Source organism: Apaloderma vittatum, unplaced genomic scaffold, assembly GCF_000703405.1.
Source record: "Apaloderma vittatum isolate BGI_N311 unplaced genomic scaffold, ASM70340v1 scaffold791, whole genome shotgun sequence".
Taxonomy (NCBI): domain Eukaryota; kingdom Metazoa; phylum Chordata; class Aves; order Trogoniformes; family Trogonidae; genus Apaloderma; species Apaloderma vittatum.
Genome location: NW_009698265.1, coordinates 9,782 through 21,680, shown reverse-complemented (window position 1 = coordinate 21,680; position 11,899 = coordinate 9,782). Strand labels below are relative to the sequence as shown.

General features: G+C 42.9%; 1 protein-coding gene across 1 annotated transcript; it reads right to left on the bottom strand.

The window, feature by feature from the left end:
* Positions 1-2,433: 2,433 nt before the first annotated feature.
* Positions 2,434-11,696, bottom strand: STON2 (stonin 2). The gene is made up of 3 exons (XM_009877924.1): positions 9,869-11,696; positions 3,604-3,806; positions 2,434-2,517 (listed from the first exon to the last, which is right to left on the bottom strand). Exons 1-3 carry the CDS (start codon positions 11,664-11,666, stop codon positions 2,434-2,436), a joined length of 2,085 nt encoding a protein of 694 aa, XP_009876226.1. The 5' UTR covers positions 11,667-11,696.
* Positions 11,697-11,899: the final 203 nt, after the last annotated feature.

Here is an 11,899-nt window from a genome sequence, read left to right as displayed (position 1 = left end):
TAGCCGAGAGGTGACGGCCCTGCCCACAACAGGGAGGTGGGACTAGATGATCTCTAAGGTCCCTTCCAGCCTAGGCCATTCTATGACTGTGATGCAGTAAAAAAAAAAATTACATTCCTTTGATTTTTCGCCTGTCTTTAAGGAGTACAGCATAACTTTGTTAATTCACTATTATTTCTTTGTGTTTTCCAGGGCTGGGGGGTGATAGGCAAAAATTCAGACAGGAGCCTGCAGAGCAGAGTGATTTCCTCTCCTGACTGTTTCTTCAGCAAAACATTCTCACACTTCCTCAGCAACATCTCAGCACTCCTTTAGCCTGGTTTTGTTGGCTTTCTTGCTGAGCCTTTTCAGAAACTGTACAGGAGCTGCAGTGAAAAACAGGAAAAACTCCCAGAAGTTCTTTGAATGCCTTTGAAAAGAGTGAATTTTGTAGAGGGGAGTTGCCATGCAACTCATCACAGGCAGCCTGCAACACAGCTCAGAATCTGTCACGAATTCAGCCTCACACTCTCAGGTATTTCACAACCTATACACATTGTCATGTAATAAATAATAATTCTGATTTTAATCCACTGATCTCAAAATGCTTCATAGAAGTTAGCAGCATTCTTCCATTTAGGGAGAGATATTGCAAATGCTTAGCACTAACTGGTGTGCTCTGAGGAGTTCTGAGGAGTTGTAGGACTGCCTACAACAAAATATTCCACGATTATCAAGAAGTTCTAGAAGGACTGAGACTTTACATTTTTAGAGTGGTGTATCTGTGTAAATATCCATCACTAGGTTGATGTAAGCCTGAAGTTTAGGTGCTTATAAATAGGCATTTGTAAGTTCCCTATAACTTGTTTTAAATTCTTCCACTACCAGTTTTAGACCCAAGGTAATGAATTATGTTTTATTTGGGATTTTAACATTGTAGTAATTTTTACATGAGTCACAGTGAAAGCAGTAAATTGAGAGTGTATTAATTTCCTGTTATATTAAATGTATAAAATAAATTTATAAAACCCCTTTCATTTTAATTCATTAAGATTTTAAATTACATTGCCAAGGCTTTCCAAATGTGTCATTTTAAAGTCAACAGTAACCTTTCAAAAGATAAATGGTTTAATAAATTACTTTTTTTACATTTAAAATTACTTCAAGACAAAATATTATGCAATCCATGGAAACAACTGTAAAAAATGTGTACTTTGAACACCATTTTCTCTGAAAATATATATGAATTAGTTATTTTTGCCTTCTGCATTTTTATTTAGAAAGACGTTTTAAGACTTGTTGTTACTTTCAGCTAAGTGAAGATAAAAAAATCTCCAGGATGGAAGCTTGTTGCTAATTTTTGAAAAGAGATTTTGGGTCCCAGTTAGTGGGAGTTTTATGAAGATCCAAGTCTTATACTATAGGTTTAAGATAGAACTTGAGAGTAGTATTGTGCTGGACAGACTTCCAAGGATTTTCAGGAAGGCAAATAACATTGTTTGTTAAAGTAACCATCTTCTGACATTTTCAATAACCACCCACCTTACCCATCAAAGAAAACATATAAAAAACCCCCAACTCCAATGTTTTTCCCTTAAATAGCTTTTCTAGGCAGGAATGATCTAATCTTATCAAAGTCCCTCCTCTACCACACCTATTATAACACACATTCCCTGTTACTAGCAGCCATAACCATGTTCAGTCAAGACAACAGAACAGCCCAGATTAACAAAAAAGAAATTTTAAGAAATCGCAGAGGCTTTCTTGTAACTTGTGCAGACCCCATGAAAATGTGCACAATGATATGTTGTCCTTCTGGAGGTGAGGCAGGAAGGGGTGAACAGAAGAACAGTTACATGATTAGCTGTCTTGTCTGTAGTTCATCTGCTTGACCATTTATTGTGTTTAAGATGCAGAGTTTGGCGATTCTCCAGAACGATGCCCAGGGTTTTCACTCTGTTGACCACTTCAGAAATGAGATTTTATATCACTTTTCACTCAACGCTCCCTGGGTTTTATGTGGCAGTTCAGAAGGAAGTGAATCCGCCAATGACCAAACCAACACACATACAAAAAAACCTGCTTAACATAGGAGGGCAAGATTGTAAGTGAGATAAAGGCTGTTTTCTGGTTTGGCTGTGATGGTGGCCAGACCATACTTCAGTGCAGAACCCACATGGTGAAGAGGCAGAAAAGGCAGGCTTGACTGTAATACAAGTTGTTCTGTCTATATCCCAACTGTACTTAAATTGTTCCAGCAAAAGACCATGGGTCTGCTCCAAAAAATCCACTGAGAAGCTTCTTCTAAAAAAACGGATCTTAAGGAAAATAATACTCTTCAGAGCATTATCTTAAAAGCAGTATTCTGTACTTTTAAAAAGAAAAATACCAAAACCCTGCAAGTTCTTTCTTCCCAGTCTGTTAAATTGACCACTCCTTTTGGGTGGTCTTCCTTCACTGCGTAGCACATTCATTGACATTCGCAGTGTCTTCTCCCTTCAGATCCTCAGTCAAGCTTTTTTTCTGCTCTATTTCGACCTGGCAGAGGAAAAATGAGAACAGTTGTAATGAGAAAGGAAAACAAAACGTTAAAAAGTCTTCCTTAATGGCAGTTTGTTTTCTGCTCAGGTGAAGAAACTCTCGGTAAACTGAGAGGGTTGTGAAGAGACATAGACTGAGGAGGGAAAGCTGAATTTTATTTACGGTAAGTGTTCTCAATCTAATCTGAACAGTTTTACGATTCAGGAAGAGATCATGTCACGCAGAGAACTGGTCTCGCATGATTTTATATCTATTACCATCCTAGCTGTACTTTGAATCCAAACCCAAAACCAAATCTGAGAGGACAGGTGGCTTCCTACGTGAGCATAAGACCAGCCCCAGTTTTGAACTCTGCAAAGACTTGTATAAAGCAAAAGAGATTAATTTTCAAAATGCATATCTACATTTGTGTTTTAAATGTCAACACCTCCAAACACTTGGAAATGTTTAATTCTTAAAAGGGATACTCAGGAATATCAAATACCATCTCCAGGGAATTCAGAAGACTACTAAAAATGTAATTATGATTACCATTAAACATATTTGCCATAAGAATATTTTCAGTATCTCTCATCATTGCTCTTAAGGAAGGCAGGTAGGATGCCAATTTCTCTGCTGAGTGATCAGCTAACATGCAAATTTTGGCATAAAGAGATTCTTGGCAGGTATATACGAAGCACATTTTCCCATCTGCTCCTCTCCTTAGGGCAGGCAGGAAGAAGAAATATTTAAGCAGAGAAATAATGCGATCCTTTTGTCAGCTACAGCACTCCCACTGTAGCTGCTCTGAAGAGCAGCAAAACTCCCAGTTCACACTCTTACTCTGTCAGCTAATCCCCAGCAGGTGGCTGCGTGTAGCTCTTCCACAAAGCAACTGCAAGCAAGTTTATTCCATCTTCGCTGAGGGATAACGCACTGCTTGTTTTGCCATGAATTACAGGCTGCACGTGGAAAGCTGCCGCACAGAGCCTGGCATGTGCCAAATTCCCACCTCATCTGCCCATGGTATTTTGTCTGCCTGCCCCTTTAGAGACAATGAAGTATGCACAGTAACCACGGTGACTGACACATGCTCAGTTTTACCTTGTAACTGTAGTGTGCTGAATAGTTGACCCACTTCCTCACGTCAGTCTTGTCCTCAACAGAGATGGACCGAACAGCGGCTTTGGACGCAGACGTGGTGGGCATGTCAAATTCCACATCTACATAGCGTACAAAACTGGAAGGCACTTCGCGGTCAGAGCCAAGCTCTAAGTGACAGAAGAAGCAGTGAGGATGGCCAGAAGCTGGAAAAAGAGAGCAAACAGACATGAAAGTTGTGTTGGATGGATCAGAAAACACAACATCTAGGAAGAAGAAACATCATGAAACTGCAAGAAACCACAAACCTGCCTGAGTGAACTCATTCATAGTAAGTGACAGCATTTCAAGTTGGTAGCCAGTGACCTGTTTCAATACTGTTGGAGTTTCCAGAGGAATTAAACAAACTGCAAAAAGAACTGCCAGTCACTCTGGTTTGCTTTTAGTGGGTGAAAATACAAGATGTAAATCAAGCACAGTAGGGTGAAGGTACTTCCATTCTTCTGATTCACCCAGCATATGTAATGTGCTAAGTATATTGTGGCACATCCTTCTGAAATGCCAGGTACTGATAGTAAGGAAGGTGGGATTTGCTAGATATTTCACATTTATTTGAAATATTTATCCCCATTTTTATCAAAGGAAAATATACTAGATATTGTTAAATAACTATCCTGGGTTCAAAAAGTAAATTTATGCAGAGCTTGGAAATAACTGTTTATCCTGTATCCTAACTCAAGACAAGGTGGCTAGTCATTACAGGTGGCAAGGTGAGCAAGTAATCATGATTAGCTCTGTCATACGTAAGTGACAACTTTTATTATTTTTTCCCATTTGTTTTGCTGGACAGCAGTGATGTTTAAAGATTAAAGTAGACTGCTAATCAAGCTAGCTTGGTTTTATTTCTGACTGCTGCTAAATCCCCAAGCACTGGAGCAAGTCATTTAAGGTCTGCACCTCAGTTTCTCTGTCTGCAGGATGAGGATTAAAGCCTTCAAAGCCACCTTGGGCTTTGTGATTGAAGGAATGCTATTATCTAAGTATATGTAAATGAAAGCCATGTATAAATAAATTGATGGAATCATTGTCACTATTACTGGCTTTGGGATTTCTAATGATTTGTTCATTGGGAAAGGTCCATACAGCTCAGCAAGGTGTACAGGACAGAGACAAGGAGGAAGGCAGGCAGAGTAAAAATAACTGCATGGGGAAAGCCCAGAAGTGTCCCCTGGGAAGAGGAGGGAAACACTGCCGGTGAAGGACTTGCAAGCCTGGGCTTGAAAAGGCTAGCTGCTCATCCAGAGCTTAGCCCAACAGCTGGCCTTGTTGAGCTGAAGCTTGAAAATCAAGATGCGGGATTTTGAGATATTACTTGTCCCAACAGCATGATATTTAGAGGGCTTAGGGATGGCAACATGCCACTTAACCTTTGAGACAGAGTTGGAAAAAAATTCAGCTCGGTGTAAGTCCAGGTAAAAACTTCGTCTAGAGTCGGCCTTGTACTTCTAAACAGTCTAGCCAGAGTCTCCTCACAACTGCAAGGTTTATAAACTTACGTCTGTTAAGCAAATCCAACGAGAAGCTATGCAGTTCAGCAGAAACCACAGAGATATGCAGCACCGCAGCTGCAGTATTAAGCCGATAAAAAAGCTCGAGGTCTGTAAGCATTAAAATTATCACCTGCTTTTAATCCCAATTAATTATCCCAAACAGAGTAATGGCTTAGTTGCTCTGGTTTTAGAGCGAGCTGGGATGTCTCTCTGACAGCTCTTCTCAGCTTTTCGTACTCGAGGCATGCTTCTGGATAAAAAGCAGTGGCACACAGCAGATCTTCAAGAGGACCCCGGCTACCACGGGCTAGCAGCAGTCCCACGTGCTCTCAGGGAGATCGTTGTGCCCTCACACATTGCAGGGCTTTTGCTTCTGGTCAGTTTTTGAGCTTGGCTGTGCTGGGCACACCTGTGGGGCCATGAACTCCAGCCTCTGCCATGGGACACTCAGGTGCTGCTGTGCACACCTGGGAATCACTGCTCTCTGGTACTGCGTTACAAAGATTTCTAAAAATGAGTCATTCCTGGCTCAAAAATCCAGTGTCCAGCACTCAGTACTGGCAACCAACCTCCAGTCTCGGGCTCTGCACTCATTTGTGTCTCTTTCCTTACCCTGTACCAGTCTCGGCGGACTCCCAGACTCCCCATTGTAACCCTTCCTGCTTGCCTGCTCTTCCTCTTCTCTAGTGTGCCGTGGGCTGATCCCTCCTTCAGACTGCCTGGGTTGCAGCTGAGGCCCACAGCAGCCCAGGAGAGGTGGCCCCATGCATGAGCCACATCCACAGCTACACAGTGCTCAGCTCGTGCTGCTACGCTCCTGAACTGGCGTGTGCTCGGCTGCTTTTCAGACTGATGCACGTGAAGGTACACTGGGAAGTGCCTAACTGGGCTTAGGCACACTGCGTGACAGGTACTTTGGAGATCTGAGCTTTTAAATTCAACTTGCAACCAGCAACCACTTTTCTAACAGATATGAATGTTCGTGGATATTCACAGGCTCAAAAAAAGAAAAGAGAGGGGAAATAAAGAGAGGGAAAAAAAAGCAAAAATCCCCCACAATTAATGCAGTGCAATTAACAAAGCAATTTTTCAATAATTTAATTTCTTCTAGTAGGAGTACCCACTAATAGAAATGACCACGGAAAATGCTCATAAAAAACTAGAAGCTATTAATTTAAACCAGCTTGGCATAATAGGCAGTCAGGTAAACTGATTATGCAAACAACTCCTCCAACAAAGGTATAGCAAAAATAGCAAGCACATCAGTGTTCATTAGGGTCCCAAGTGTGTGGCACAAAAGGCTCAACTTCTACAGTTTGTTTGTTCAATAGGCTCACTCAGAGCTTTCTCTAACAGACAGGTATGCTTTTCAGTGAAATTGGGAGGAAATTAACAGATTGCTTTAGTTTTGCATCTCTTGCTTCCTCAAGCTACTAACATTTCATTCTGACAATCAAGGATCTGATAATATAATTCATATATATGCATGAGTTACTGTGACTGGAGGGAATCTATTCCAAATGACTCTGATGTCCCAACATGTTTGGATTAAAGGATTTAATTTACTTCAGAAAGTATACTGGGCACCATGCCTGGGATCCACAGCCAAACTAGAGCAAAGTTCAAATATCCAGATCCAAGGCTCTGCACAGAGGCTATGTCCCCGCTTCACTGGAAGAGCATTTTCCCACAATCGAAGACTGTGGATGTTTTCCTAATATTCTGCTGGTGGATTAAAAGAACCTAAACATGTGAAGCCCAACCAGCTGCAACTGAAGCTCTGCAGAGCCTTTAAATAGGCTTTCTTTGTCAGCTGCTTTGATCGTATTAATTGTGAATATGAGAAGGGCAATAAAGTTTAACAAGCTGTTTTGGAAAGGAATTCAGAGATGTGCTCTGTAGAATACAGTCCATAGGGGTTTTTTTAGGTCAAGTCATAGTCAGAGCATACACAGCCCTTCATCTGTCATATGTTTTTCCATGTCCAGTCATAAGCAGATGCTTAAGCTGCAAAATAACACAGACAGACCATGCTGATAACAAGTTCTTAGAGTGAGAGTGCAAAGCATCCCATCCCGTTAGGAAGCACAAAGAGAAAAGGCAGTGAAGCTGCTGGATAGTTCTTAACACATTGGGTGTTAGGATACTACAGCTCTCCTCCTCTGTGGGGCTGCAGCAGTGGGCGGTCAGGGGAGACCATGGCAGGGCTGATGCTGTCACACATTTCATGTCTACACAGAGCCCGCACCCGTCTGCGTTCAGGGCATGGAGCGAAGCGCAGGAGGCCCAGGTGGCTGCCTGGAGCCCTCTGGAGCTCATGGGATCACGTTTGCAAGGGACTGATCTGTCAGAGCACACAACCTGGATGAATGAAGGGTCCCACAGGGTATGCCTATAAGCTCACAGGTCTGGCAGATGGGCACTGTGCTGGAGGGAGTCACACACTGCGTACGGCCCAGGTCCTGTGGACAGGTCATGTGGCCTCCGGAGGCAGGCGGAGATGGAGACTGTGGCCACTGGCAGCAGTGCAATGCCACTGCCTCTCCCTTCTGCTCTGGAGTTGCAGATCAGACCAGACATTTACAGAGGACCCACAGTACAAGAGCATGAAGTGCGAGTCAAGGGAATATTTTTACAGTTACTGCTTGAGAACTACGTTATCTATAGGGCCTTCCACAAATAGGTGAAAGTGAGTTATTGATACAGCCAAGCATGCATGAGGTTGGGAGTAGACCATGCATGAGGATCACATGGTTAGAAGTATATGTGGTCCATTGGGCACATCCAAGAAGGAGTGGGAATCAATGCTTCTGAGTACCACTTATATCCCTCTTTTTTTTCATATACTTTCAGTAAGGAAAACCATGGGACAAATACTGTCAAGAAATGTAAACAGTCCCTGAGAGGCAAGGTCAGATTTAAACTACACTTGGCCTGTTCGGTCATCACTTTGGGATTCCCTCCCTCTCACATACTCCATGTGTCCTGGCCAAGACTGCTTGCAAGGCTCTTCCTTTCCCTGAAATTTCATCTGACCTGACCGGAGGGGTGAGGACACTCTCTTCCTCTCAGGATGTAAACAAATACTAACTGCCCTGTGTTCTGCACGGTGACACTGATGGATAGATGCTCTGTGGCAGGGCTCCAACAGCAGTGCCAAGTCTGTGACGCATTTCTCCCTGACACATGGTCTACATATACTAAAGTCTTACACTGGGAGAGACGAGATCAAGGAAACGAGATGTAGATCAGCATCTCCCTCAAAGTAGTGACGGGTAGGGGAGCATCACTTCGCAGGAGGCAGCAGAGCCAAGAGTTCTGCTTCTTCTCCTGGTTTGCTACCGGCATGTTCTGTGATTGTGTTGAAGTCGGGGGCTTTCATTTCCCCAGCTGTAATGTCAATACAGTATACTGAGATCTTTGAAAAAAAGGTGCCACAGAAGGCCCAATTTCACAGCATCTCATTCCCAGAGCTCGTGCAGATGGCATAGTGAGATTTTCCTCACAAGGAGGTTACTGCTCATAAACAGCCTGAGGTTAATTTTTGTCTGCAGTATTTCTCTTGAGTTTCCGAGGTCTTTCTTCTTATGCCCTGCACTACAGAAAACACGGATCCTCCGCTTTTGTCAGTGATATCCCTCCAAATTTGTAAGTTATGGTGTAAGCTGGCATCCTGGGGCTGAAATGTGATCCAAAAGATTAGAACACTTGGATCACTGTTTTGCTGACACTACAGCTCCAACTCAGAAAACCCACGTCCTTAGAAAGTACTAAATCTGGTATAACACCGAACTTCCCTTCAGGGAATGCTGAATATAGAAACCCTCTGAGTCACCCAGCTGTATTAATATGGCATTCATACTAAGAAGCTCATCTTGTTTGTAAAAAACTAGTCTATATCAGAGAAATCAAGAAGTAGAATTCACTACGAATAAAAATAAACCCAAACCATCTATCTTTATTGCACACCATGGATGAAAGGCAGGAAGTGGAATGACTGGCAATGATGGCCAAAGGGAACAGCAGCTTGTCCATATTATCTGAATGTTTAATTATGAACACGTTGCTAGAAATACAAAGACTTGTGGGGTTTATGTTGGTATTCTCTCTTTAGGTGTAAGCCATATTTACCTTTCTGCACTGATTACAGAAACACGGCCAAAAACTGCTGTTTGGAAATGTCTTTTTTTTTTTTTCAGTATCTTCCATCCTCTTAAAATCCCCATTCCAGATACTTTATAGGCATAGTTGTGGTACCCATGTTGAAATATACAGCATTGACCCAGTATGCTTGGCAATGCATGGAAACAAAATCACACGTGCTGGAAATGCTGCAATTTATCTGGTCCTGTCATCCATCCCTGTAGCACAGTATCTGGCCTTTGCAAGTTACCTGAACAAGTCCTGCATCCAATAACAGTGCTAAGCACACAGAGATGTGTGATGCCTGAGGCCAATAATGAACTCACAAAAGCAACAACAGAAAGCATATTTTTGCATCTGGAAAACCTAAACTTCTTTTTATCATCAGCAATGTTCGTTGGATGTGTAAAACTACTGCAATGAAGGGTCAGATAAATGCTTCCTGCAACTAACTGATGTCCTTTGGTGTACTACTGTGGATGATTTATCCCTTACCATGAAAACCCAGTATCCCGTTCTTCCAAAATACTACCTCCTTTCAGTTTACTCCCGCAGTGCTGGTATGCACCACTCACCTGAGTTTTTGTCAGGCAGTCGGTTTATTCTCCATACGATGGAATTAAAGGCATGCTCATATTTGGCAGTTCCCAAAGTTACTCTCATAACTGGCTCAGAACCAGACAGACTGGTTGATCCAAAAGTGGCCCCCTTGTTCACCTTGGCTTTCAGAGATTTCTCCCCCAGGACGCTCTCCCTGCGGAAGTTCTTCACCCACTCGTTTGGCACTGGGTAGCGGATCATCACGTTTTCACAAGGGACCTGAGTTAAAGAGTCACGGTTGGAAGAGAACCCTGTGGACATCATCAGCCAGCTCTGCACCTCCACCTCAGCACCATTGATGCTGGCAGCTGTCCTCAGAGTAAAAGGCAAAGTTTTCTCAGCAAAAACAGTTCTGAATCGCATCAGTTCAAACCGGCAGGCATCCAAGGGGTTGAACAGGATAATACGGGAGTTATTAAACATATCCTCATCCACACATGAATGGAACCGACAGCCATATAATTTAATCCACTTAGTGGTAGTAGTGGGCATAATATCCTGCCTTGCAACGATTTCATTCCCTTTGACCAGGATATCATTAAGGCCCAGTCTGCATTCGGCCAGGCCAGAAAGGAAGCTGAGAACATAGATATGGGTCAGCACACTGTGCTGCAGAATCACACTGTCTCCTTTGGCCAAGATGCCATGAAACTCATCCCTGACATCAACTGTGATTTCTTCTTCTTGATAGTTTAGTCCCACTGTGCTCAGATCTGTTGATGAGGCTGGCAAGTTCATCAGTGTGTCTTGCACAGCACTGATGAAGCTAAGGAAGTCTTCATAATCTGTAGTTCCAAGCTTGATAACTTGCTCTCTCTCTGCTGTGTGAGCAATGGCTGGCTTAGGCTGATATTTCTTTTTCTCCTTGTAGGTTGTGCGGTCCAACCGCACACTATGTATCCTTCCATTCTCATCATAGTTCTGGAGTTTGCGCTCTGAAATCTCATGGTTGATTTCAAGTTTGAATTCCCGAAAAGGTTTCTCCAGTCCTTTCTCATAAAAAAGCTGTATATATCCACTGTCAGTCAGCTTGACGTATATTGGTCCCCAGTGCCTGGATGACATAATATTCTTCTTCTCTGGGATTCTGAGCATCATTGGCCATCCATCCTTTGGCTGAGTTGGTGCCAGGTTAAATGAGGCTGCATCCAGATCATATGGCATCATGGGGTCATCGTCAGGCAAGGTAGAGCTGCTCACATGATCTGGGTCTCCAATCTGGAGTTGCTTGAGCTGCTCTACTGCATCTGTGTGGGTTACACTTTTGTTTGCTTCATGGAAACTGATGGTATCAGGCTCGTGATGAAGAATAATGAGAGAGTCTCTTTGGCTTTTGCCTGGAGCACTGGAGACAGAAGAGCTTTTGGAACGCCTGTCTCGCTCCTCAAAGAATGAGCTAAACGGATTGATGGGTGAGGGTTGGACATCTCGCAGAGATTCATCTAGGAAGGGATTAGTAGCACTCCATGGTGGTGTTTCAACGGAAGGCAACTTGGTTAAGGAGGAGAGATCGAGTTTTTGAATTTTGGTGAGGTCTCCCAATGTGCTTTTAGGACGTTCTCTTTTCTTAAAGGATGTAGTGACGTTAAAGTTAACATCTGGACTCTGTGTTTCTGCAGGAGGGGTTTCTGTTTTCAACGGAGAATGGTTCTGTGGTGAAAAGCTGACTTCGTTGTCATCAAAAGTGACCCAGCTGGGAAAGCGAACTGTGGTTGGAGTAGATGAATGCCCATTCATGGAGGTGTTGTTCAGCTGCCAGTTGACAGCCTCCATATCTATCTCTTCATCTTCCTGGAGAGATGAGGAATTGTCTTTAAAAAAAGAGGGGAGGGGAGGAAATGTCAGCTAATTATTCTGAAGTTACCTAGTTCTCTCCACTGAAAAGAAAACCACAGTCTCCGCAACAGTTTGCATGCTCAAGAAAGGCCTATTCATACACTGGGCAAGAAAAATAGGCAAAAGACTTGGCTAAAATTCTAAAGTCTGGCAACAACTAATGAGAAAAT

What these genes read in the sequence shown, in the direction of transcription:
- STON2 (XM_009877924.1), bottom strand. Translation starts at nt 11,666, where the DNA reads ATGGAGGCTGTCAACTGGCAGCTGAACAACACCTCCATGAATGGGCAT. An exon ending in ACTGCCTGACAAAAACTCAG is followed by an intron (nt 3,807 to 9,868) that starts GTGAGTGGTGCA and finishes CTCTTTTTCCAG; the next exon opens with CTTCTGGCCATCCTCACTGC. An exon ending in CAGCACACTACAGTTACAAG is followed by an intron (nt 2,518 to 3,603) that starts GTAAAACTGAGC and finishes TTCCTCTGCCAG; the next exon opens with GTCGAAATAGAGCAGAAAAA.